Source organism: Bubalus bubalis, chromosome 20 (genome assembly GCF_019923935.1).
Source record: "Bubalus bubalis isolate 160015118507 breed Murrah chromosome 20, NDDB_SH_1, whole genome shotgun sequence".
NCBI classification, from domain to species: Eukaryota; Metazoa; Chordata; class Mammalia; order Artiodactyla; family Bovidae; genus Bubalus; species Bubalus bubalis.
The window spans coordinates 25,411,045-25,436,374 of record NC_059176.1 but is presented as its reverse complement, the minus strand read 5'-3'; the positions used below and the strand labels follow the sequence as shown (position 1 = coordinate 25,436,374).

The following is a 25,330-nucleotide window of genomic DNA, read 5'->3' as shown; positions in this document are numbered from 1 at the left end:
CAACTCATGAGACAAAGGACACAAACGATGACTCTGAATGGCATGAATAGTATATATCTAAAGGCAAAACTGAGAAGCAGTCAACTCTGACTTTACCACTTATTGCATCAGTGCCCCATGAAGGAACATCTCATCTAACTTCCTTATCTGCTGCCATGGCTTCAATACTCACCATTAAGCAAGTGACTAGCACATCTCAATCACTACGCCTAGGCTCTTTCCTGAATCGTAGATTCTATTTCGAATTGCCTACATCGTATTCTTTACATGTATATTCTGCTAACCGCACACTGAATATTTTTAAAAATATTTATTATAATCTGATCTCCAAGTTTTCCCTCTTCTTGGTTCCCTATTCATGGTTTTCCCATCTATACAGTCTCTCAGCTTCTCATCTGTTCCCTAAAACCCCATCGGTTCAGTCAGTTCAGTAGCTCAGTCATGTACAAATCTTTTCGACTCCATGGACTGCAGCACGCTAAGCTTCCCTGTCCCTCACCAACTCCCAGAGCTTGTTCAAATTCACATCCAATGAGTCAGTGATGCCATCCAACCATCTCATCCTCTGTCGTTCCCTTCTCCTCCTGCCTTCGATCTTTCCCAGCATCAGGGTCTTTCCAAATGAGTCAGTTCTTCGCATCAGGTGGCCAAAGTATTGGAGTTTCAGCTTCAGCATCAGTCGTTCCAATGAATATTCAGCACTGATTTACTTCAGGATGGACTGGTTGGATCTCCCTGCAGTCCAAGGGACTCTCAAGAGTCTTCTCCGACACCACAGTTCAAAAGCATCAATTCTTTAGTGCTTAGCTTTCTTTATAGTCCAACTCTCATATCCATACATGACTACTGGAAAAAAGATAGCTTTGACTAGACAGACCTTTGTTGGCAAAGTAATGTCTCTGCTTTTTAATGTGCTGTCTAGGTTTATCATAGCTTTTCTTCCAAGGAGTAAGCGTCTTTTAATTTCATGGCTGCAGTCATCAACTGCAGTGATTTTGGAGCCCAAGAAAATAGTCTCTCACTGTTTCCATTGTTTCCCCATCTATATGCCATGAAGTGATGGGACTGGATGCCATGATCTTCGTTTTTTGAATGTTGAGTTTTAAGCCAGCTTTTTCACTTTCCTCTTTCACTTTCATCACAAGGCTCGTTAGTTCTTTGCTTTCTGCATTATTAGTTAAATAAACAAGGTGACAATATACAGCCTTGACGTACTCCTTTCCCATGTTGAAACGAGTACATTGTTCCATGTTCGATTTTAACTGTTGCTTCTTGACCTACATACAGATTTCTCAGGAGGCAGGTCAGGTGGTCTGATATTCCCATCTCTTTCAGAATTTTCCAGTTTGTTGTGATCCATACAGTCAAAGGCTTTGGCATAGTCAATAAAGCAGAAGCAGATACTTTTCTGGAACTCTCTTGCTTTTTGATAATCCAACAGATGTTGGCAATTTGATCTCTGGTTCCTCTGCCTTTTCTAAATCCAGCTTGAACATCTGGAAGTTCACGGCTCATGTACTGTTGAAGCCTGGCTTGGAGGATTTTGAGCATTACTTTGCTAGTGTGTTAGATGAGTGCGGTTGTGCGGTAGTCTGAACATTCTCTGGCATTGCCTTTCTTTGGGATTGGACTGAGAACTGACCTTTTCTAGTCCTGTGGCCACTGCTGAGTTTTCCAAATTTGCTGGCATATTGAGTACAGCACTTTCACAGTATCATCTTTTAGGATCTGAAACAGCTTAACTGGAATTCCATCACCTCCACTAGCTTTGTTCATAGTGATGCTTCTTAAGGCCCACTTGACTTTGGACTCCAGGATGTCTGGCTCTAGGTGAGTGATCATACCATTGTGGTTATCTGGGTCATGAACATCTTTTTTGTATAGTTCTTCTATTTATTCTTGCCACCTCTTCTTAATATCTTCTGCTTCTGTTCAGTCCACAGCATTTCTGTCCTTTATTGTACCCATCCTTGCATGAAATGTTCCCTTGGTATCTCTAATTTTCTTGAAGAGATATCTAGTCTGTCCCATTCTATTGTTTTCCTCTATTTCCTTGCACTGATCACTGAGGAAGGCTTTCTCATCTCTCCTTGCTGTTCTTTGGAACTCTGCATTCAAATGGGTACATCTTTCCTTTTCTCCTTTGCCTTTAGCATCTCTTCTTTTCTCAGCTATTTGTAAGGCCTCCTCAGACAACCATTTTGCCTTTTTGCATTTCTTTTTCTTGGGGATGGTCTTGATCATTGCCTCCTGTGCAACATTCCACTGTATAATTGTTAAGGGATTTGATTTAGGTCATACCTGAATGGTCTAGTGGTATTCCCTACTTTCTTCAGTTTACGTCTGAATTTGGCAATAAAGAGTTCATGATCTGAGCCACAGTCAGCTCCTGGTCTCATTTTTGTGGACTGTATAGGGCTTCTCCATCTTCAGCTGCAAAGAATATTATCAATCTGATTTCAGTATTGACCATCTGGTGATGTCCATGTGTAGAGTTATCTCTAGTGTTGTTTGGAAGAGGGTGCTTGCTATGACCAGTGTGTTCTCTTGGCAAAATTCTGTTAGCCTTTGCCTTGCTTCATTTTGTACCCCAAAGCCAAACTTGCCTCTTACTCCAGGTATCTCTTGACTTCCTACTTTTGCATTCCAGTCCCCTATGATGAAAAGGACACGTTGGGTGTTAGTTCTAGAAGATCTTGTAGGTCTTCATAGAACTGTTTAATTTCAGCTTTTTCGGCATTAGTGATTGGGGCATAGACTTGGGATTACTGTGATGTTCAATGGTTTGCCTTGGAAATGAACAGAGATCTGAATTAAATGAAGTCATCTGAATTAAATTCGCCCATTCCAGTCCATTTTAGTTCCCTGATTCCTAAAATGTCAATGTTCACTCTTGCCACCTCTTGTTTCACCACTTCCAATTGATTCACGGATCTAACATTCCGGGTTCCTATGCCATATTGTTCTTTTATTGTTCTTTACAGCATTGGACTTTAGTTCCATCACCAGTCACATCCACAACTGGGCATTGTTTTCACTTTGGCTCTGTCTCTTCATTCTTTCTGGTTATTTCTCCACTCTTCTCCAGTAGCATATTGGGCATGTACCGAGCTGGGGAGTTCATCTTTCAATGTCAAATCTTTTTGCCTTATCATACTGTTCATCGCATTCTCAAGGCAAGAATACTGAAGTTGTTTGCCATTCCCTTCTCCAGTGGATCACATTTTGTCAGAACTCTCCACTATGACCCGTCCATCTTGGGTGGCCCTACACAGCATGCCTCATAGTTTCATTGAGTTAGACAAGGCTGTGGTCCATGTGATCAGTTTGATTAGTTTGATTATGGTTTTCATTCTGTCTTCCCTCTGATGGATAAAGATAGGAGATTTATGGAAGCTTCCTGATGGGAGAGACTGACTGTAAAGGTATGCAACTGTGAAAACTCCATACCTTTCAATAAAAATCTTGACACAATCTACAGCTTCTTTTTCCTTCCAAAATCACACTTTGAGCATCTCTTCTATACTTAAGTAAGTTCATAGAGTTTCATAATGTTCAGAGACTGAACGCCAACCCCCTTAGCAAGATACTCAACACTTTGAAAAAATCTGGTTCAGGTTACCTTTCCAACGCCACCCCTACCCCTAAAGAGCCTTATGCTCCACACTGTTCTCGAAAGAGGCTCTAAACTCTTAGGTTCCTCTGTATCTGAAATGGTATCTCCTCTCCCACCAAAAACTCTGTCAGACTTTAATATTCAAAATAAAAGGCATCTCTTCATGAAACCCTTTCAAATTCCCAGTTAGAATTCACTGCTCTTAGGCCCCTCAAAGTACTCCAGCTTTTTTTTAACCTTATTTTTTATATTAATTATTTCACTGCTGCTGCTGCTAAGTCACTTCAGTCGTGTCCGACTCTGTGCGACCCCACAGACGGCAGCCCACCAGGCTTCCCTGTCTCTGGGATTCTCCAGGCAAGATCACTGGAGTGGGTTGCCATTTCTTTCTCTAATTCACTCATTTAACAAACCATAATGAATGTATATTATAACCACACACTGTGCTGGGTGTTACAAATATTAAGATGATTAAGAGGTGGCCCCTACTCCTAAAGTAGCTAATGGTACAGAGGAGGACAGAGAGAAGCAAACATAATTACACACAATATGAGAAGTATAGTGTTAAAGCTATTCATGTGGCATCAGCAAAGCACCCAAAGAACTCAATACGACTGAGGGGTTGAGAAAGGTTAAGACTGGAGGTTGACTGACCAGTCAGGGTCTGCTTCAGTAACCCAGGCAAAGTCTGGACTAGTCTTCAGGTCTAGTGATGGAACCAAGTATGCACAGTAAAAAGACAGAGAGAATCTGGTGACTCCTGACAGGAACAGACAGTAGGAGTCCTCAGTAATTTTCATGGTGGAAGGGAATGGGAGTTAGTGATGCCTTCTTTGAGATAAGACAAAGAGTACAAAAGGAGGCATGGATTTAAAAAAGAAGGGTACAGCTGAGGGTAAAAGGCCAAGGGGACATCTAAATGGAGGTTTTTCAGGAGGCTATTTAATGAATAGTGCTGGGCCTCAGGAGTGATACAGTTGGGGCAGGGGGAGCCGCCAGGCGGGGCTGTCCCATGTGGCTTGTGGGATCTTAGTTCCGTGACCAGGGATCAAACCCATGCTCCCAGCGGTAGAAGCACAGAGTCCTAACCACTGGACCGCCAAGGAATTCCCATAGATTTCTAAGTTAATAACATATTAGAATCGCTGGAGCCACAGAAGCAGGTATTAGACAGAATTTACAGAATTAGAAATCTTATAGACTCTTAGAGAACTCAATGATGAACCTTGGAAGAATCAGATTTAAATGAATGGATATATGGCGGGAAAAGCCCATGAAGCAGACTGGGAAGCAGCCATCGAGTTAAGAGGTGAACACATCAAGATGGATTCCCATAGATCCACAAGAACATGGGAGTCAGCATAGCTAGAAAGGTATCTCAGTCAAAATGGAAAAGCATGATGTATTTCACCTCATTAATAGAATAAAAAACATGAATCATCTCAACAGATGTACTTTTTCATGATAAAAACACTCAACAAACTAGGAATAGAACTTCTCTAAGCTGGCAAAGGGTGTCTATGTAAAAACCCACATTTAACATCACACTTGATAGTGAAGGAGTGCATGCTTTTCCCCTAAGATCAGGGACAGAACACAGATGTCTGCTCTTATTTAACACTGTACGGGAGGTTCCAGCCAGGGCAGTCAGGCAAGCAAAATTTTAAAAAGGCATCCAGATTGGAAAGGAGGAAGTAAAAAAGAAAAAAGAAAAGAAAACTATTAAATGAGTGTGGCTGCCAAAGTGGTTGAAGACTATGGGGGGATACAGGAGGTTTGGGTGTTTGCTTTCTGATTGGTGTCCACTTCCAGTGAACAAGGTCATTATTTGATCTAGAAGAATTATTGAAATTAGCTTTAATGGAAAATGAGAGATCTGTCTAAAGTCATAACACTGCTGTAAGTGACAGAGCAGGCACGCTAGGCAAGATAAGAAAGAAAGAAAAGAGCTACTGACAGGGTCAAAGTGCAGGAGAAGTCAAGGGTCTAGATGCAGCAGTGAATCAAAGAACAACTGCAGTGGGAACAGGGGAAAAGGGAGTTGTGAGGACAGAGGGCTATGCTTGGAGTCCATAATGTCAGGGTTTAAGAACTCGGGGGTGAGATGAGGTCCTGGGTGTGGTCTTCCCATAGGAAGAAATGAACAAAGGTTAGGAAATAGATATCTCTCTTCTGCTAAAATCATGAGTTAATCTTGTCGTCCAAATAGAGACTCCAAGATCTGTATCACCCATCCACTAAAAAGTTTTCTTCCAGGACCACGAATGAAGAAATCTCTTGAGGCTGGGAGGGAGGAAAATTAGCAGCAACCAGCACTGAAGGAGGCAGGTTAAACACATTAAGAGTCAATGATCAACCCAAAAGTAACTGAGAATTCTTTAGCTCAAGAACTTCTCTGAATTCTCCGTAAGGCTTCAGAAGCCTCCAAACTCAAATTTAAGAAACACTAACCAATTTAATAACCCTATTTCTTAAGAAGTTCACATTTCAGGATCAAAATCAATATCTCATGTAGTAACATAGTTTAGCATCATTTAAAAAATTAATCTACTTAAGTTCTACTGAAATACTGTATCATCATTAAAAATGTCATATTAAACTGCCTTGAAAAATCAGAACATTTTATAAAATGTATTTATAAGGCCTTAAGCCTTTTCTAACAACTCCCTTCTCCTTCCAATGACTCTTTAAAAATAAACCTTGATCACTGCTTTGATCAATTCAATACTCACATCTTGATTATATTCCAGGAAGACATGGAAATTTAAATCTTTCCTCAAAATGGGATGTGCAGCCACACGACACAGAAACACTTCATGCATTGCAACCGTCTTCTTGAATATTGCCAAATACTCACTAGAAACAATACACAAAATTAAAGGTAAAAACACTGCAGAAAAACACCCGCAACAGTTTTTTAACCAAATACTAGGAATTATTCTAAATGCAAAACTAGAGGCATGAAGATATAATCCATGTAAACAAAGGTTTTAGTTGAACTGTTAACAAAATATATAAAACCCAGCTCTGAAAAGACTTCATGCTAGTTAATAGTATTTATTATATATAAATGCTAATATTTTTAAGTTTTATGAACCTTTCTTCCTATGCAAGTTGATGTTAAAGGTAACTATAGGGCTTTTTGTTTTTAGCTTCAGAGAAAGTATATTACAAATTATAGCATACAATTTTAATGATTCAATTTCTAGATAATTACTGCTTTTACACACCTTCATACAAATAAATAAAACAAACCTCAGTAAACATATTTTCAACTTTAATAATTATTTTCATCTAAAGACCCAAACACACAAGAAAGAAACACACCATGGAGAGACTAGTGTTTTCCATTACATTGAAGAACTGTGTTTAAAACATTTTAATATCATCAGTGAATCACAGTGATCTTATAGTAATACATGTCAGTTTGGGGGGAAAAAAAAAAAACACTCAAGGAAAAGGCCCAATATTCTTGCTTCAACTACGTGCAAGGAGGTTAAGTTTTACATACCAGCAAACCAGCAGGACCAATGTTGGGAGAAGTTTGATCTCTGTGAGGGTAGTCATTCAGTGAAGACAAAAAAGAAGGATGCAGAGGATGGAGGTAGCAGTAGAATAAACCCAAGGTTCTCTGTTATCCAACCCCTAACCAGACCACAAAAGAATCATGATCAGGGCCACTGGAAAACCACAGATTCTCTCAATATTAATGTGCGCTGCTCATTTCCAGCTGTCAGGCTTATCAACTATAGAAGTCGTACCTGTCCACTATCAGGCTACTGCTTGCACTCAGTATTGACAGAATTCTTAAAATATCTGTCACCTTACACTTTAACAAAGAAGACCTACTTTGTTAATTTCTCTTGTCAAGAGTTTAGCATTCTGAAGAAGAGTCTAGTAGCAGCATGAATATATGCTTAAAAACTGAAATTCAGTGGAAGAGAAGAAAAGGAAATGCACAAACAGGAGAAATGACCAGAAAAAGTGATGGAGGTGATGGTAATGCAAGGAAAGCTATTTCCTTGTTTAACTCTCAAAATACAGAAAAACAATATGCAGCAATCCAAAATTATTTCAAATGTTCAAGAGAAGGGGAAAAACTGTATTTTCAGCAAATATGCTAAAAATGAAATAGAATATTTTCAAGAATTTAATATATGTCTAGTATATACGAAACTAATCATCATTTAATAAAAAACACTAAAAAACTATTCTCTCATTGCTTTGCTCCTATTCTCTTCCCTTCAGGCATAAGCCACAGGCAGACAAAAGAGTGGGAAAATTATATACACACGCACACACACACACAGTTTTTGAAAAAGAAAGAAGAAAATATCCAGAGTTGCTAAGTGCACACTTACATGAGAAACAGAAATCTTGGTAGTATGCACTTGTCCAAACAAGAGAACCAGGTGGGTAATGACTAAGGCCTTGTAAATAAAAATAAAATGATCTACATGTGTGTTTTAAAAAGTCATTATTTCCCTTTCTACTATCATTTATGAACTTGTGAATCTTTTGTTTTCAATCTTCAGAGTTTATTTAAAACAGTAATTTAAAGAATTTTACAATGCAGACAATTATTCTATAATTTTCCTGTAGGCTCTGATCATGATAGTTAACACTGGTTGTATGGCTTAAACCTGCATCTTCCAGAAAGGGTCACTGTGGTGAAATGATTGAAAGGATGGGATATCAGAGAGCAGAGAAACAAAGACAAAAGCCAACCAAACAAAAAAAGGCATAAAAACAAGCACAAATAACAACAAAAGTCACATACGCTTCCAATTCCTGTTTCATCTTCGTGAATTCCTCCTTTGTCATAGACCCTTCTCCTTCTCCAAGTTTCTGTAGTTTCTCCCTTGAGGCATCAAAATCAGGTCTTGGTGGTGCTGGAGGGATCTGTCACAGAGTAAAATCACTAGTTTTGTTTTGACTGTGCCATGCAGCAGGAGGATCTTAGTTCCCGAAAAGGGATAGATCCCACGCCTCCTGCAGTGAAAGCATAGAGTCTTAACCACTGGACCACCAGGGAAGTCCCCTATACCACTAGTTTTTAAAGATTTTTATTTCTTTCAGTAGTTGCACTATTGCCACTATAAAAGACTGTTGTCTCATCGGTTCTCCCTTGAGCTGGCCCGCTGTTCTAATAGCATCTCCCACTCAAACAAACTTAATTTCCCTCTCAAAAAAAAAAAAAAAAAAAAAGACTGCTGTCTGAGAGAGCTAACAACATGCTGAATGAATGAGGAATATCCTAATTAAGGTTAGAGAAGTTGATTAAGTCTAGAAATTAAGTTTCTTGAGGTCCTGAACACCAAGGAAGAAACAGAGCGCAGCACTATATTCTGGTATTAGATCACAGGACCCAAACTTTAGGAAAAGGAGTACGTCAAGGCTGTATATTGTCACCCTACTTATTTAACTTATATGCAGAGTACATCATGAGAAACGCTGAGCTGGAGGAAGCACAAGCTGGAATCAAGATTGCCAAGAGAAATATCAATAACCTCAGATATGCAGATGATACCACCCTTAAGGCAGAAAGTGAAGAAGAACTAAAGAGCCTCTTGATGAAAGTGAAAGAGGAGAGTGATAAACTTGGCTTAAAGCTCAATTCAGAAAACTAAGATCATGGCATCCAGTCCCATCACTTCATGGCAAATAGATGGGGAAACAGTGGAAACAGCGGCTGACTTTATTTTTGTGGGCTCCAAAATCACTGTAGATGGTGATTGCAGCCATGAAATTAAAAGACGCTTACTCCTTGGAAGGAAAGTTATGACCAACCTAGACAGCATATTAAGAAGCAGAGACATTACTTTGTCAACAAAGGTCCATCTAGTCAAGGCTATGGTTTTCCTAGGAGTCATGTATGGATGTGAGAGTTGGACTATAATGAAAGCTGAGCGCTGAAGAATTGATGCTTTTGAACTGTGGTGCTGGAGAAGACTCTTGAGAGTCCCTTGGACTGCAAGGAGATCCAACCAGTCCATCCTAAAGGAGATCAGTCCTGAATATTCACTGGAAGGACTGATGTTGAAGCTGAAATTCCAATACTTTGGCCACCTGATGCGAAGGGCTGACTCATTTGAAAAGACCCTGATGCTGGGAAAGATTGAAGACGGGAGGAGAAGGGAATGACAGAGGATGAAATGGTTGGATGGCACCACTGACTCAATGGACATGAGTTTGGGTAAACTCTGGGAGCTGGTGATGGACAGGGAGGCCTGGCGTGCTACGGTTCATGGGGTCGCAAAGAGTCGGACATGACTGAGCGACTGAACTGAACTGAACCCAAACTTTAGTCTGTAGACTCCTACGTGACAACCTAGAGCTCTCAAATGTATATGCACATTAAGCTCTAAGTACACACTAATTAAATGTGTTGCAAATATGCATGCTATTTTTTCCAAAGTATGTAAATGGTATGACTGGAGTGTACCAGAGGCAAAAAGCACTGACTTAACTACAAGAGAATAAGGCACAGACTAATGACTAACCTCCCCCTATTCTCTCACAGTGAGGGGGAAAGTAAGCACTTACTTTAAATAAAAACACAAGGTCTAAAAGAGACGTATCACTCAAGGGAATGACATAAGAAAAAAATCTATCTTAGAGGAAGAGCCTGCAAGTAAGAACTGTGAAGGGGAAATGATGGAGAGCAAAGACAGCAAATAAACAGAAAGAAAGGTAGGTAGGGGGAAGTTAAAACAGCAATGACCAGAAGAAAAGGATTATACCAAGGAAAGCAACAGGGAAGGAAGCACCAAGTGCAGACTGGCACACATTCATTGCTGCCCACGCACGACATCTACTATGTGCCAGGCGTGATGCTGAACGACCAGCAGATAAAGATAAATAAGACATGGTCTTGATCTTTGAGGAGTGTTTAGTCTACGAGAGAAAAAAGTAGTACGAAAATAACACCATACAAGAAGATGAGGGGGAAAAGGGTGGAAACAGGAGAGCTTCCAGGCTGGTAAACACACTGACATGCTGGTGGTACATCCTGGAAAGGGCATGAGAGTTCTGCGCCAATCCCTCACCCCAATATCTCATCCTATGCATCTTTTCTACTGGGCTGTTCCTCAGTTGTATTCTTTATAAAAACTGGCAATTAACAACAACAAAAGCACTGCCACTTGTGCACCAAACTGGAGTTGTAGAAAGAAAAAAAAAGCAAATGACTGAGAGTAAGGGCCACAAGGATAAAGATGGAATCAGGTCAGGACAATTTCAAGGAAATCAAATGAAACAGTTCCAGAAATCTGAGTGTGGTCCACAGCTGAGCCACAACACTGGGTGCATATTCACATTAGACAGCCTCTCAGGAGCCCTCCAACTCTAAACATCTGTCTACCTAAGGGTTTAAAACCAATACGGTCTGTAACACCTCCTTAGTTATTACCCCCCAGGACAAGCCCATTTCAATCCTAACAAACAGTAAAAATTTAAGTTTAAATGAGGGAGCATTACATATCGATACTGCCACTCTCCCAAACAAGACAACCTGGGATAAAAGGTGGCAGTCAATTATGTTTTATAGCTGCCAATTTTAAAAAAAATTACATCAGTTCACTAGAAGTGTTGAATAAAATTTCCACACATAATGAAGTATCCAAAAAGTTCCTAGAAAATAGGATTAAAATGGAACCTCAATACTTACAATGTAACCTGCATAGTCTTCATTTTCAATGAAGGAATCATGAAGCCAGATAAATTCCTCATGTTGTCGAACAACAGAAAACTCATTCTGTTTAAAATTTGGCAATGAACTCTGCAAAGACAGAGATTTTCTCAAATAAAAATTAAGATTAGACTATAAAAGTTTCTATGAACATTTATACCTTATTTTCTAAACTTAGTCTTTAATGAAAGATAATAAGCAGCAGTGAATTATAAACTAAAATACAATTTCTAATTATGTTGAAAACCAAAATTCTAGTCAGTGTACTATTACATATATAACAGCACAATAATTAAAATAACACAAGTAAAAAAATCCCATTTACCTTTGTGTGAACAGTGAATTTTACTTTGTCTCTCTCACTCAGAGCATCAGAAATGTCCACCTGCAGAGCAGCATCACTCTGAAGATCTACATTTATTGCTTTAAGCTAGAAAAAAATACCACCTCAGTGAAAATTCTATAGGTTTTTATGCAAATTCATTCTTCTCCTAGACAATAAGACAATGCAAAAATAAAACTAAAATAGCGAATCTTAGATCTAACAAGTACACAAGTTCATTTAATCTATCTTCTGGGGGAGGTGCTTTGGGTATGTTATCTTAATCAATTTTCCTTCTACACCATTCAACTATCCTTTGTATGAGTCAATGTGCTAACTATGATTCACTATAGTTTCACCCAAAAAGTAAACTACTAAACTATTTCCCAAAAAGATGCTCCTTTACAAGTTCAAATGTCCTAAAATTAAGAAATGTATCTACCTTTAAGAATAAGAAAAATAATAAAAAGAATAATGGCCAATCATTTAAATTTTATTGCTTATTTTAATTTAGGAATATATAATAACAGTTCAATGTACTACATATGCAAAGTGCTAAGAAAAATGGTAACAAATAATAATTAACTCCCGTGATATGTATTAAATTTTACTCTATAGCTTTAGTACATTAGAAGAATTGGGTATATTCCCTATTTAGTGCTTCTATTTACTCATCTACGAGAAGACATCACTTATAATTCTAATCACAATTTTACTCATTCTTAAATATCACTCATTTTTCTTCCCTTTTAAACAGATTAACATTCTAACATCTTAAGGTAATTTGGAGATTTACAAAAGCAAATACACTAAAAGATAAAATCAAGTCTAAGCCAGATGCAAAGATACAAAATATTAAAAATCTAACTAGCCTGCTTCAAATACTCTAGCTGCAAAAGCAGGATTGCCTTTGGAAACTTACCTAATCGTTAGTGTTTCAAATTTCAATTACGGTGCAAATGGAAAAAATGCTAGAAGCAAAACTGTTCACTCTATGATCTCAATTATATTTTTTAAAAATGCACACATAAAATTATTATGTATAGGAAATACAATAAAATGTGAGTTGCAGTGATTTTCCTCTATGTTCTTTTATTCTCCCAACTTTCCACAATATGCATGAATTTTATAAAATTGGAAAAAAGCCTTTAAGAAATCTTGTGACTTATTCAAAGATGAATTTTGTGAAGTTTCTCATTAAATAGAGTTGTTTATTAGTAATGAAAGTAAAATACTATTTCACTTTAGCACTACTGGTCCTATATTGAAGAGGCATATTTTTAAAAAATAAATACCATTACCATCTAACAACAGTCACAGAAGAAATGAATCATTATTTAAAATGCATGATACTATCTATGATGGTCTTTAACAAAAACTTTATTGGTAACTTTAATAAGTTTACACTGAATTAAATTTCAATCAGCAATCATACTTTTAAGTTAACACTATAAACTTACATAAAAATGTTTAAAAAAATCACTATTGTACTCTGCTACATGTAGCTACTGTCTGATAAAAGAAATTTAAAGGCTGTCCTGAATTACACAGAAGTTTTCTTTTTCATTTTCCAATAACTTCATTGCTTCTGCAATATTGGAAACATTAGAGAGTACGTTGTTCTTTGGTTTTCTTGCCTTTATTTAGTCTTATCAGGTCTTCAAACTGTTTCCTACCTCTTCTCTAACCCCTTACCTTAATTCTAATTTAAGAAATCTGCTTCCTTATTTCTTTTTACTCATATTGAGGCCACTCTTAAGATGTTTATTGTGGTTGGCTGAATTACAGCTCCCCCAAAGACATCCAGGTCCAAATCCCTGTGGATGTCACCTTATATGGTTAAAAAAAAAAAATGATGGAGGAGTTTATCCTGGATTATTCAGGAGAGCCCTAAATACAATTACATGTATCTTTATAAGAGGGAGATTTGACACAGACAAAAGAAGAGAAAGCAACTTAACTAAGGAGGCAGAGATTAGAGTGGTAAAGCCACAAGCCAAGGAGTGCAGGCAGTTACGAGAAAGCTGGAAAGACAAGTAACTAATTCTTCGCTAGAGCGTCAGGGAGTATGGCCCTGCCAACACCTTGATTTCAGCTCAGTGATACTGATTTCAGACTTCTGGCCTGCAGAATCATGAGAGAACAAAATTCTGTTGTATTAACCCATTAAGTTTGTGGTAACTTGTTACAGCAGCCCCAGGAAACTAATAGATTTATCTTACGGATTTTGGAATAACAATCTTGGCAGTTCTTCATTTATGTTTTCACTGCCTGGTCTAGCATTTCTCAGACACTACTAGTAAGATTCAACTTGGATGCTTATTAAAAAACACAGAATTCCATGTCCTACCACAGACATATCAAAACAATTTTCAGAATAAGCCTTAAAAACCATATGAGGGAACACTAGATTCTTCCGGACTGTCTTTACATTCTGTCAAAACTTTATCTCAGTTGCTAATATTTCCTTTTTAATGATGATATAAAACATTTTGCCAGACTGCATGTCTCTAAGTACATTTTAACTTTCAAGTTTATTTTTTTAACCATTTCATTATTAATCTGGAAATACACCTTTCAGGAGTTCTACATATGAACAGCTGTTATTTATTCTTCCAATTAAAGATTATTTCAAATTATTAACATATTTCTCTGTCTTCCATTTCAGTATCCTTTTATACCACATCCACATCCACTATTTCCCTTTTTTTTGCTTTGTTTAGTCTGACAGTAAAACACTTGGCTTTTTAAAATTGCAACTAATCAATAAAAGTATTCCTATATACAAAAAGTATAGCTATAGTATACATTCCTATACTCCTATATCTCACTTTTGGTCTTGTACTCTATATTTTTTTAGGCACAGTTTACATATAATGAAATGCAGATTTTAAGGATATAATTTGAAAAGTTTTAACAAATACATAGATTATACCCTTGTAATCATCACCATAATCAAGATATGGAACATTTCCATTAGTCCCAGAAGTTTCCTCCTTTGCTTTTATTCCTCTACTTCTTTCTAACCTTTTTATAAATTCTCTTCTTGTATGCTTTACTAAAGCATCCCACATAATAGCCTTAATAGCTATTAATTCAACCTGCCATTTGCTTCTTTCATTCTTAGTTCTAGAACTGATCTTAGGAAAATGTACATGAATTACAAATGTGGTCACAGCAAAACACTGATGGTAAGATTCTGATTCTTCCTCTTTATATCTCATAGGAAGTTTAGCTACATATCAGCAGAAGCATTCATTTTGATAGTGTATGTTCCTATGGTCAGTTCCCATATACACTTCAGACTTCAATTTTTTTCCATTTCCTGGGCCTATGGAGAAGGATTCTTTTGTCTGACCACAAGATTTGTTTCACACACATAAGGGTTTGCCAGCCAATAAAATGATCTCCCACATCAAAACAAAACTTTCGCTGAAAGATAATCTGGATGGATAAACAACAAGGTCCCACTGTATAGCACAGGGAACTGTATTCAATATCCTAGGTTAAGCCACAATGGAAAAGAATTAAAAAAAAAAAAAAGAAGAAGAATGTCTGTATGTATATGGGCTTCCCTGATAGCTCAGTTAGTAAAGAATCCACCTGCAATGCAAGAGACCCCAGTTCAATTCCTGGGTCGGGAAGATCCGCTGGAGAAGGGATAGCTACCCACTCCAGTATTCTTGTGCTTCCCTTGTGGCTCAGCTGGTAAAGAATCCACCTGCAATGCAGGAAACCTGGGTTTGACCCCTGGGTTGGGAAGATTCCCTGGAGAAGGGGAAAGGCTACCTACTCCACTATTCTGGTCTGGAGAATTCCATGGACTGTACAGCCCATGGGGTCCCCAAGAGTGGGACACACTGAGCTATTTTGACCACTATCTATGTATAACTGAGTCAGCTTGCTGTGTTGCAGGGGTTGACACAACACTGTAAACCAACTACACTTCAATTTAAAAAATTAAGTCAAAAAAGAAAGATAATCTGATATCCTATTTCATCAATTCCAGATGCACATTTTCCACATTTTAATGCATCTGAAACAAGGATGCCCTGTAATTGATGACAAATTAATAGTTTAGTTGGCTGTATTTTTTCCTTAGTGGTACATGTAAGAAAATATATCTTCCAATCAACTGCACCTTAGATTTAATAAAATATCGTATTGTAAATTTAGTGGGTTTTTTTTTTTCTCTTTCTTTTCTTGGCCCTGTTGTGCGGTTTGCAGGATCTTAGTTCCTCAACCAGGGATGGAACCCCGCCCCCTGCAGTGGAATCACAGAGTCCTAACCCTGGAACTTCTGTAAACTTAGTGCTAATTAGATACAATGTGCACTGATTTTCCTGGAGAAGGAAATGGCAACCCACTCCAATATCCTTGCCTGGAAAATCCCATGGACGGAGGAGCCTGGCAGACTATATTCCATGGGGTCACAAAGAGCTGGACACAACTGAGTGACCACACACACACACACACACACACACAGATTTTGCAAGCAGAGTACCTTCTTGGTTTAGAGAAAAATAAGTAATTTTAGGTAGCTTTTATTAAGGGGAGGAGTGAAGCAAATAACTGTGATTTATTAACATTTAATTAACTTTGTGCAACCAGTCAGGTCAGTTTGAGGATATTCTAATTAGACTACATTCATCAGTTTAATACTTATCTGGGTCAATAAACTTTGTACTTTCTTTTGTCAAAGACTTACTAGGTTAAACATTTGTGTCATGATCAAGAGAAAGCCCAGGCAGAGGAAATGGATTAAGCAACATAAATACACTATCCTTAGAAATATAAAGACACTGCCCTACTGCTGATTAATTCATGTATAATTAGTAAGGATGACATTCACTACTAGTTTAGTACACTGATGTGTTCACACATTAAAGTACCTACTTTATGACATTCCTAAAAAACTGTTTATCTTTTGTCAGAAAAGTAAATACATGTACAGAGATAGACTGATGGAAGGAGGAGGAAGAAGGAAGCACAGTAATTGATTACTGCCACAGCTTCCCAACCAGTCTCTTGTTTCTGTCCTCTTGCCTCTTCAATCTATATTCCATATAGGGCCACTGGAACGATATCACTAAACTAGAACGCATTCCTCTGCTCAAAACCTAAGGGGTTCTCGCTTGGAGAAAAGCCTAGTCCTTACAGTGAGCCCCCAGGCCCTATTCTTCTGGCTCAATGCAGCCCTGAAAGAAAGGCGCAAACTGTAATCGTGCTAAGAAACTATCTCTAGGGAATTATAGTACAATCAGTGAAAAACCCCATGAGACAGACAGAAACTCGGTTAAGTTCACTAGTTCTGGCCGAGTTTTAAATCTATTTTACTCCTAGTTCAGTTAGGATTTTAAAAAAGAAAAAAAAAAATTTTTTTTAATTGAAGTACAGTTGATTTACAACCAGTTATAATTTTGGAGATGGTGAGGGACAAGGAGGCCTGATGTGCTTCAGTCCATGGGGTTACAAAGAGTTGGACACAATTTAGCAACTGAACCACAACAAATAATTTTGGAAGTCCTGTAAAGAATTATTTCCATTATTATACCCAGTATACTCAGCAGTCAAATCAATGGTTGATTATACATACATATACTTTCTGGAAACTAGATTTCATCTACCATATCAAAAATAAGTCACTTGATGTCACTCCAATGCCTTTCTCACGGGTCTCGTCAACTCTCACTGCTCTTTGCCATACCTGACTTGCAAATTCCCACCTGGACGATCAATTCAAGCGACATTTTTTGCTTTCTGAGCTGAATGTGGCTAGAGGAAAATCACAACTGTTTGTTGCACTTGTCCACTACAAAGTACTGGTCTCCAAACTGCGTAAGATCCTTAAAATCATTCAACAGTCCTAGGCCGATCTGCTCAGCTCCCCTTCTGACTCCCTGAGCAACTACTCCAAACCTTTCCTGTCTCAAGCCTCAACCACATTTCCACGCCTATGCTCAATAAGTGACACTGCCTCCCACATCTCCAAGAAATAAACACTAGCAGCTGTTACCCCTTCAGACCCATCAATAAACCTTTCTACAAATAGATTTGGATGGACTCAATGCCTCTGCTTTCTCAGAAGACATGGTGTCCTACAGAGAGCTGAGCTTTCTGGCCACCTGAGCATGTAACCTTCCTGTCTGCTCTAGCACTGCTTTTCTAGTCAAATTAGCCCTGGTCTCACAAAACCTCCACACGGTGAGGACCTTATTTCCAAATCCAATACTCTGCAGTCTTTTTGACCTCTCTTCAGTATTTGCCTTAATGATCATTCTGATCCTTTCCATTCAAACTCTCAGCTTCTGGGAACACTTCTCATTTTCTTCCCGACCATCTCAGCCCCATCAATTAGTCCATTTTCTCCCCTTGGCATGTGAATCTTATTTCCTATGGGTACCTAGCCTTTGTAATTTCAGCCATTCTTGACTAATAACTCTTGAATTTATACCTTCAACTCACATCTCTTGTTCTAAGTTCCCAATCATAATTTCAACTTACCAACTAGATATATCCACCTGGATATATTTGTTGTTTAGTGTTTACGTATTTATTTCTTAATACTTATTAAACAACTGAGTGCCTTCAGTGTGCCAACTACTGTCAAAGGTGCTAGGATGAAAAGACACAATCTTGGTCCTTTCAGATCTTAGTTTGTAGTTTTGGCGGAAAGGGATTAGGCACTTCAAATCCAGCATATGTGAAAACCATACCTATTATCTACCGTCTAACTCTACTCTTCTCTCCTATATTCATCTCCTTCTCCTCTGCCCAGCCCATGTATTTCTTAAGCCACTATGCCCTGTCCATTCTATCTCCTAGACATCTCTGCTATGTCCTCTCCTTCATCCCTTCTCCCACTGCACGGCCTTAGTTCTACCTTTAACATTTCTCATCTGGACTGCCACAAGGGCCTGCTAACTGCTTTCTCTGCTTTCTGCAAGAAGGCAGCAATCCATCTTCCACACTGTAGTCATCTACAATGCTATTTTCATCTGGGTATATGTCCTTCCCAGCTAAGAACCCTCTGAACTTCCCACTGGCTGGATTCTTTATCATTATGCACTTTATCTGTACTACTGGTATTTACTCCTGCTTCCAATGTGAGAGACCTGGGTTCGATCCCTGGGTTGGGAAGATTCCCTGGAGAGGAAATGGCAACCCACTCCAGTACTCTTGCCTTGAAAATCCCATGGATGGTGGAGCTTGGTGCAGGCTACTATCCATGGGGTCACAAAGAGTTGGGCACGACTGAGCGACTTCACTTCGCTTCTCTCCAATAAGAACAAGTGCTGCAGGTGGAACCAAATGGCTTATCTACACATGTTATCTTCTCTGCTGACAAGCCCTCCCCTTCCCTGACAGCCTACACAATTTCTGATCAACATTTAAGGTTTAGCTCCTTTAGGAGACAGCACCACGGTAAGAGACAGCTCAGCAGTAAAGAATCCACCTGCAATGCAAGAGATGCAGGTTTGATCCCTGGGTCAGAAAGATCCCCTGGAGAAGGAACTGGCAAACCACACCAGTATTCCTGCCTGGAGAAACCCATGCACAGAGGAGTCTGGTGGGCTACAGTCCATGGGGTCACAAAACAGTTGGACATGACAGCCCAGGACCCATAGCTAGATTTCCTCTGAGTTTGAATCTATTTCATACTGGCTGTGGGAATCTGGGCAAGTTACTTACTCTTTCTAAACCTCACTTTTCCTTTCCAAGTAGGAATAACAGAAGCAGTTACTTCACAGGGATTTGAGAAGTGAGTTAATATATGGAAAGTCCCTGGCATGCAGCAAATGCTTCAGCAGTGTGTAGCAATCGTTACGTTTTCACCCTCCTTGGTACTCCCTCAGCACTTCACCATAAGTCTCATGCTACACTGCCATGGTCCCAGGGCAGGAGCTTTCTCTTCTTCCTCTGCCAACATTCATCTTATCCTTTGCTAACAAAATCTATGAGACATTTTTATCTGAAATAACTACCAATAAATGTGGAATGTATTCAAGCTAAAGGCTGAGGAGGTACAAAAGAAAATGTAGACATCTGGGCCAAGTCTTAAAAGATAAGCCAAATTTCATGTGGAAAAAAAGAGGTAAAGGGAAAAAACCACTCCACAACATTGACAAGCATGCATAAAATAGACATTAGAGAGGGCAGAGATGCTTGAGCAATGACAAATAGACTAGAATATGCCTACACGTGTGTGTTGGGGAGAGGATGTCTGCTGGGGCATCTTGAGAAGGAAGTCGGCCAGAAAGAATGATGAACGGTATTCAATGCTAGAATAAGGAATTTAGACCTTACTGCAAAAAGAACTGGGTCCAAGTAAGTCCTTGTGACTACTGGTGCCGTATGATTCAATCATTTCAGTTAGGTAAACCAGCAGTCATGTGAAGTCTGGACTGGAAAACAGAAAGACCAGAGATAGAGACCAATAACAGATACTGCTATAAGCCCTGCAAGAGATGGCAGGGACCTTAACTGGGGTCATGTAAACAAAAGATGGGCTAAACAATATTTCTGAGGTGAAATTATCTGGCCTTGATGATTGTTCTGGTATGGGGATGAAGGATATGATTCAGAGGCTTCTTGCCTGAGGAATGGAAATGACATTAACGAAGATAAGAAATGCAGAGGGAGGAGCAAGGCAAGAAGTCCAGGAGAGGTGCAGTTCCTCCACCTGAAGTAATTCTGAAAACAATAAACATATTATTTAGAGTTCAAATCAAATGCTAACAGAACTATGCCATCATGCTGGCACCTACCGCTCTATTTAACAAGGACATCAGAGCAAAATGCGTCCAGTTCAAAGGGCTCATTTGTTTACTAAATAATATGTTACTGTCCTGCCTTTGGGAAAGAAAAAAATACCCTATTATGTAGAGGTGTAACCGAAGAGATTAAACGTGACCAATATTTTCAATATTGTGTACTCTTAAAGTCTGCTTTTTATGTTTTCTCCCGAAACAGTATTTTCTTAAAGCTTTAAGATTCTCTTCTGTTCCAAATATGATGAAAATTCAAGGCTGCTTATAAACGTATTTAAAAATACTGTCTTTAATTTTGCTTACTTGCTGCTTTGAATGAAGTGCTTACACTATTATTTTTGAATCTGTGATGTTCCCCTCTGTAATTTGTATCAAATAGGTATTTCACGCTTTCTCTTTATCAAGACTTTCTTAAAAGGCTGAACAAGACAATCTGAACTAAAAGTGCAACGCCTAAAAGTTCTACTAATCTATTTCTATGCAGACAAACACAATATAAGGAAATTAACAGGCCTGCAATTTCTGTTCCTGAAATGAGGAAACAGCAGGATAACTTTGTGCAGCCATAATCAAACTTCATGTGCAGTGGAATCTTCTTGCTTGTTAACAAAGTAGTTTTCTTCCCTCCCCATCTCAAGAGACTGATTTACTAGACAGTGGGCCCAGAACCTTTTGACTTTAGCTCTTCAAAAACCCCAGGTGATTCTGATGCAAGTGTTTCAAGGAGACTTTGAGAAATATGTGCACTGGCTTTGATGTCAGCTACATGGTTTAAAGTCCACCTCTCCCACTCACTGACTATATGACTTCAGACTATTACTTAGTTTCCCTGAGGTTCAGATTTCTCATCTGTAAAGGGGGGATACTAAAAGCTTCACAAGAATGATGAGAAGATAGAAGGAAACAGTGCTTATACAGTGCTAACACACTGTCCGGCTGTGGCTATTACTATGATTCACCTCGTCTCACAGGACAAAAATAAGGAAGAACTGGACATGTAGACATGTTCATCATGACCTTCTAAATGCTTTCAAATTCCTGGTAATTTTTTTTTTTCCATTTTCATATTAAAATTTTCATCTGCAAGTTTCTGTAAGAACGTCCTGGTCACCCATGCCTTTCATCTCACCCTGCCTTTAATCTGTAATACATGAAAAGTTTCTGGACACATTACTTAAGAGGTTCCAGTTTGATAAGCAAATCTCATCAAAGGCATAAGGCTTGGAACACAAATATTCACCAGAAAATACTCTATTTTTCACATCAACATAAATACTCAAAAAATTAATACTTTTACTGAACATTAGGTTTTACAAGACAGCAAATCCTGTTTGCTTTTCCTGTTTTGTGTAAACAGAGAAATGTATTAACTCCTCATCTATAAAAGTATACTGCACCCTTTGCATCTTTCTTACTATGTTAAAGCTTTATAAAGGTCATCAGTTAATACCACCTTATCTTTATTTAAAAAAAAAAAAACAGGAATAAAATCTTATAAAATACTTTATCATCTGCCAAAAACCGACTAACAAATGTGTCTCTCACATTATCAAAGATAAATAAGTAAAAGCAAAACAGAAAAGTAAAGCTCACGCTGTTAAATGTGAAGGAACCACGGAACGCTGCTGAGTTGCAATCATCATGTATCAGTATCTTTCAAGTGCTCACTTGTACAAGGCACTATAGAGATTACCACCCTTCAGCCAAGGTAAATGGGGCAGAGTGGAAGGGAGGAATCACAGCTCTGAAGGCCCTTTCTGAAGGGAACTGCAGTTTGCCTCAAATCACCACCAAGGGATCTCCACAAAAGATGTGTCTTTTGGACATTAGGAAAAGTAAAGGTACAGTGGGCTACCAGCACTTTGCAAAATCTCGTAGGATACTGGAGAAGAGATAAGATCCGGCGACTGTAAAATCCCTTGCAAAAGGATAATTTATAACAAGCCAGTACTACAATGTTTTAGAGAGAGAGAAGGGTAGGCGGAGACGGGTTCGAGAGGTCCCCAAGGGGAAATTCAGGGTGCGGGCAGGAAGGTCTGACAATGGGTTTCATAGCCCCCAACGTGGGGCGGGGGGCGGGGACTGTCTAGCTCCGACTTCCCCCTCCACTTCCCCACCTGCACCCGGAGCGGGCGGGGAAGGAGGTCCACCGGAGGGTCGGAGCCGGGGCGGGGGACCGAGAGCGGCCGCGGGTCCCCGGGAAATCAGAACCGCACGGCCCCAAGGGAGGAAGGGCTGCAGGAGGGCGGGGCGCGGTGCGGCGAGGAAACCGAAAGGAGGCCGGCGGGAAGCGGGTGCCGCGCGGCCGGGGACCCCCCTCCGGTAACCCACCCCAAGGCCAAGGCGAGGAAGGGGGGGTCCTGCGAGCCAGAAGGAGGCAGAACTTACTCCGCGGTCCTCCTCCGAGAGGAAGTCGGGGCCGTCGTCCAGGCCTTCCTGCAGGGTCGGAAGGGCCCAGCGCGCCGGGGGAGAGGATGGAGTGGGGGAGACACAAAGGGAGACGTTAGTGCCCGGCCGGCGCGGCCCCCGCGCCCGCCCCGCGCCCGCCGCCCCCACCGCGCGCCCTGGGCTCGGCGCCGCGAACACCCACCATCATGGCTGCTCCGAGGCGAGGGCCAGCGCAGGCGCGCACCGCACCGCGGGCCGGAGGGAGCCGGCGGCGGCGGCGGCGACGGCTGCAGGCGGGCGGGGCCTCGGAGCAGCTCCGCTCCGCCCCGCCCCGACGCTGGGGGCCAGGGTCTGAGAGCGCGGAAGGACTCAGAGCCCTCCGCCCAAGGTCGTCGCATCCTAGGTCGAGAGCGCCCAGGCCCAGGTGCAAGTGTTTGGAGACCGCTCGCGGCTGGCCGGTTCAGACCCGGGAAGGGCCGAAGGCCACCCGGGGAGCTGTCCAGTTCTCTTTACTTGAGGGCTGTAGCGAAAACCAAGCAAGTGCCCTCCGGGAGCCACAAGAAACCTTCTAGTCTTTGTATGGTGCCACACGATAATTAATCACAATTAATATTTTGCCCGTAGATGTTGTGGGAACCAAGGCCCTTTACACAGTCATCGGTCAGGGGCTGTAATAAAGCTTTACTGCTGGCAAGGTAATTACCTCAGGGTGTGGTGCGCTAATAGTTGAGCACTATATAAATGAGCTGTACACATTACTAGAGTATTCCTTTTCTTTATACCAAGAATTGTCCCCAGGCCCACTCTACCTGTCCAGTTCTATAGCACCACACAGGTGTCCACAGGCACTTGAAAAAGACAAAACCATTCCTTAGCCCCTGCCCCACTTCTGTTACACAGAAGTGCACACACATGTACAAACAAAAAAGCAATCCTACGTTTCCATTCAGTTTATGGCATCAGCATGTTCAAATGTTCAGGCCAGAAACCTCAAAAGTCCCATTCAAGTCCTTCCTTCCTCTCCCTCAGTCCTCACATCATTTAGTAACCAAATCCCATTACATGTATAGTTGATTATCTGCCATTACCTCTTAAATTGGTCTCATTCCTCCTTCCAACCCCCTTCCACAACAATTACCCTCAGCATCTGTCTGGCCTCTTTTTAAAAACCATTTTTAAAAATTGAAGTAGAGCCCCTAGTGTATAGCACGGGCTTTCCTGGTAGCTCAGCTGGTAAAGAATCTGCCTGCCAATGCAGGAGACATGGGTTCATTCCCTGGGTTGGGAAGATCCCCTGGAGGAGGAAATGGCAACCTACTCCAGTATTCTTGCCTGGGAAATCCCATAGACAGAGGAACCTGGCGGGCTACAGTTCAGTTCAGTCGCTCAGTTGTGTCCGACTCTTTGCAACCTCATGGACTGCAGCACGCCAGGCCTCCCTGTCCATCACCAACTCCCAGAGTTCACTCAAACTCATGTCCATAGAGTCGGTGATGCCATCCAATCATCTCATCCTCTGTTGCCCCCTTCTCCTCCTGCCTTCAGTCTTTCCTAGCATCAGGGTCTTTTCAAATGAGTTAGCTCTTCGCATCAGGTGGCCAAAGGACTGGGGCTTCAGCTTCAGCATCAGTCCTTCCAATGAATATTCAGGACTGATTTCCTTTAGGATGGACTGGTTGGATCTCCTTGCAGTCCAAGGGACTCTCAAGAGTCTTCTCCAACACCACAGCTCAAAAGCATCAATTTTTGGCCCTCAGCTTTCTTTATAGTCCAACTCTCACATCCATACATGACTACTGGCTAGAGTTCATGGGGTCACAAAGAGTAGCACACAACTGAGCGACTGAGCATGAGTGCACAATAGGTCCTTGCTGCACAATAGGTCCTTGTTGTTTATCTATTTTATATAGATAACAGTGTGTATATAGCAGTGTGTATATGTTAATACACGCACACACACATATATATAGCAGTGTGTATATGTTAATCCCAAACTCCATATTTATCTCTCCCCACCCTTGTCCGGCCCTTTGCCAAAACTTCTCTTGCCATTCTATATATTTCTCATAACTTCTATATATTCTATATATAAAATATTCTATATATTTCTTATAACTTCTTTGCCATTCTATATATACTGCTGCCAGTTTTCCTCCTAAGACACAGATACTGGTGATTATGTTACTACCCTGTTCAGTAATCTTCCCAAGTCTCCATTATGTGAAAGTCCAGCTCTTCAGCCTGTGAGTCCCTATTTTGCCAGGCCCTCCCATCCTATCTTATTAAATTTAAGCTCTCAAAACAGTATTGGGTTTTATTTTGCTTCAGTTTTTTTTTTGTTTGTTTTTTTTTTTGGTCAGGTTCCACGGCTTGCAGGATCTTAGTTACCCAACCAGGGATTGAACCTGTACCTTCTCCAGTGAAAGCACATAGTCCTAACCACTGGACAGCCAGGGAATTTCTACAAAACAGTAATGTTAAACTTCCAGACATTTTCATGAGAAATTGTAGGTTTCATTTTATATGTAAGAATTGAGGCATAG

The 25,330-nt window shown here is 40.2% G+C and overlaps 1 protein-coding gene across 2 annotated transcripts in view; it reads right to left on the bottom strand.

Annotated features, from left to right (window-relative positions):
- The window catches only part of SNX6 (sorting nexin 6), a 47,737-nt gene extending 24,497 nt beyond the window's left edge, over nt 1–23,240 (bottom strand). Inside the window, exons 1-6 of one of the 2 annotated variants that reach the window (XM_006056945.4) lie at nt 22,990–23,240; nt 22,788–22,835; nt 11,632–11,736; nt 11,286–11,396; nt 8,397–8,518; nt 6,349–6,472 (exon numbers count right to left, since the gene is read on the bottom strand). In XM_006056945.4, coding sequence (XP_006057007.1) covers nt 6,349–6,472; nt 8,397–8,518; nt 11,286–11,396; nt 11,632–11,736; nt 22,788–22,835; nt 22,990–22,995 — 516 coding nt within the window. In that variant the 5' untranslated portion in view covers nt 22,996–23,240. The remainder of the gene's footprint in view (nt 1–6,348; nt 6,473–8,396; nt 8,519–11,285; nt 11,397–11,631; nt 11,737–22,787; nt 22,836–22,989) is intronic. The other variant, XM_006056947.4, reaches the window with a different exon arrangement.
- Nucleotides 23,241–25,330: the final 2,090 nt, after the last annotated feature.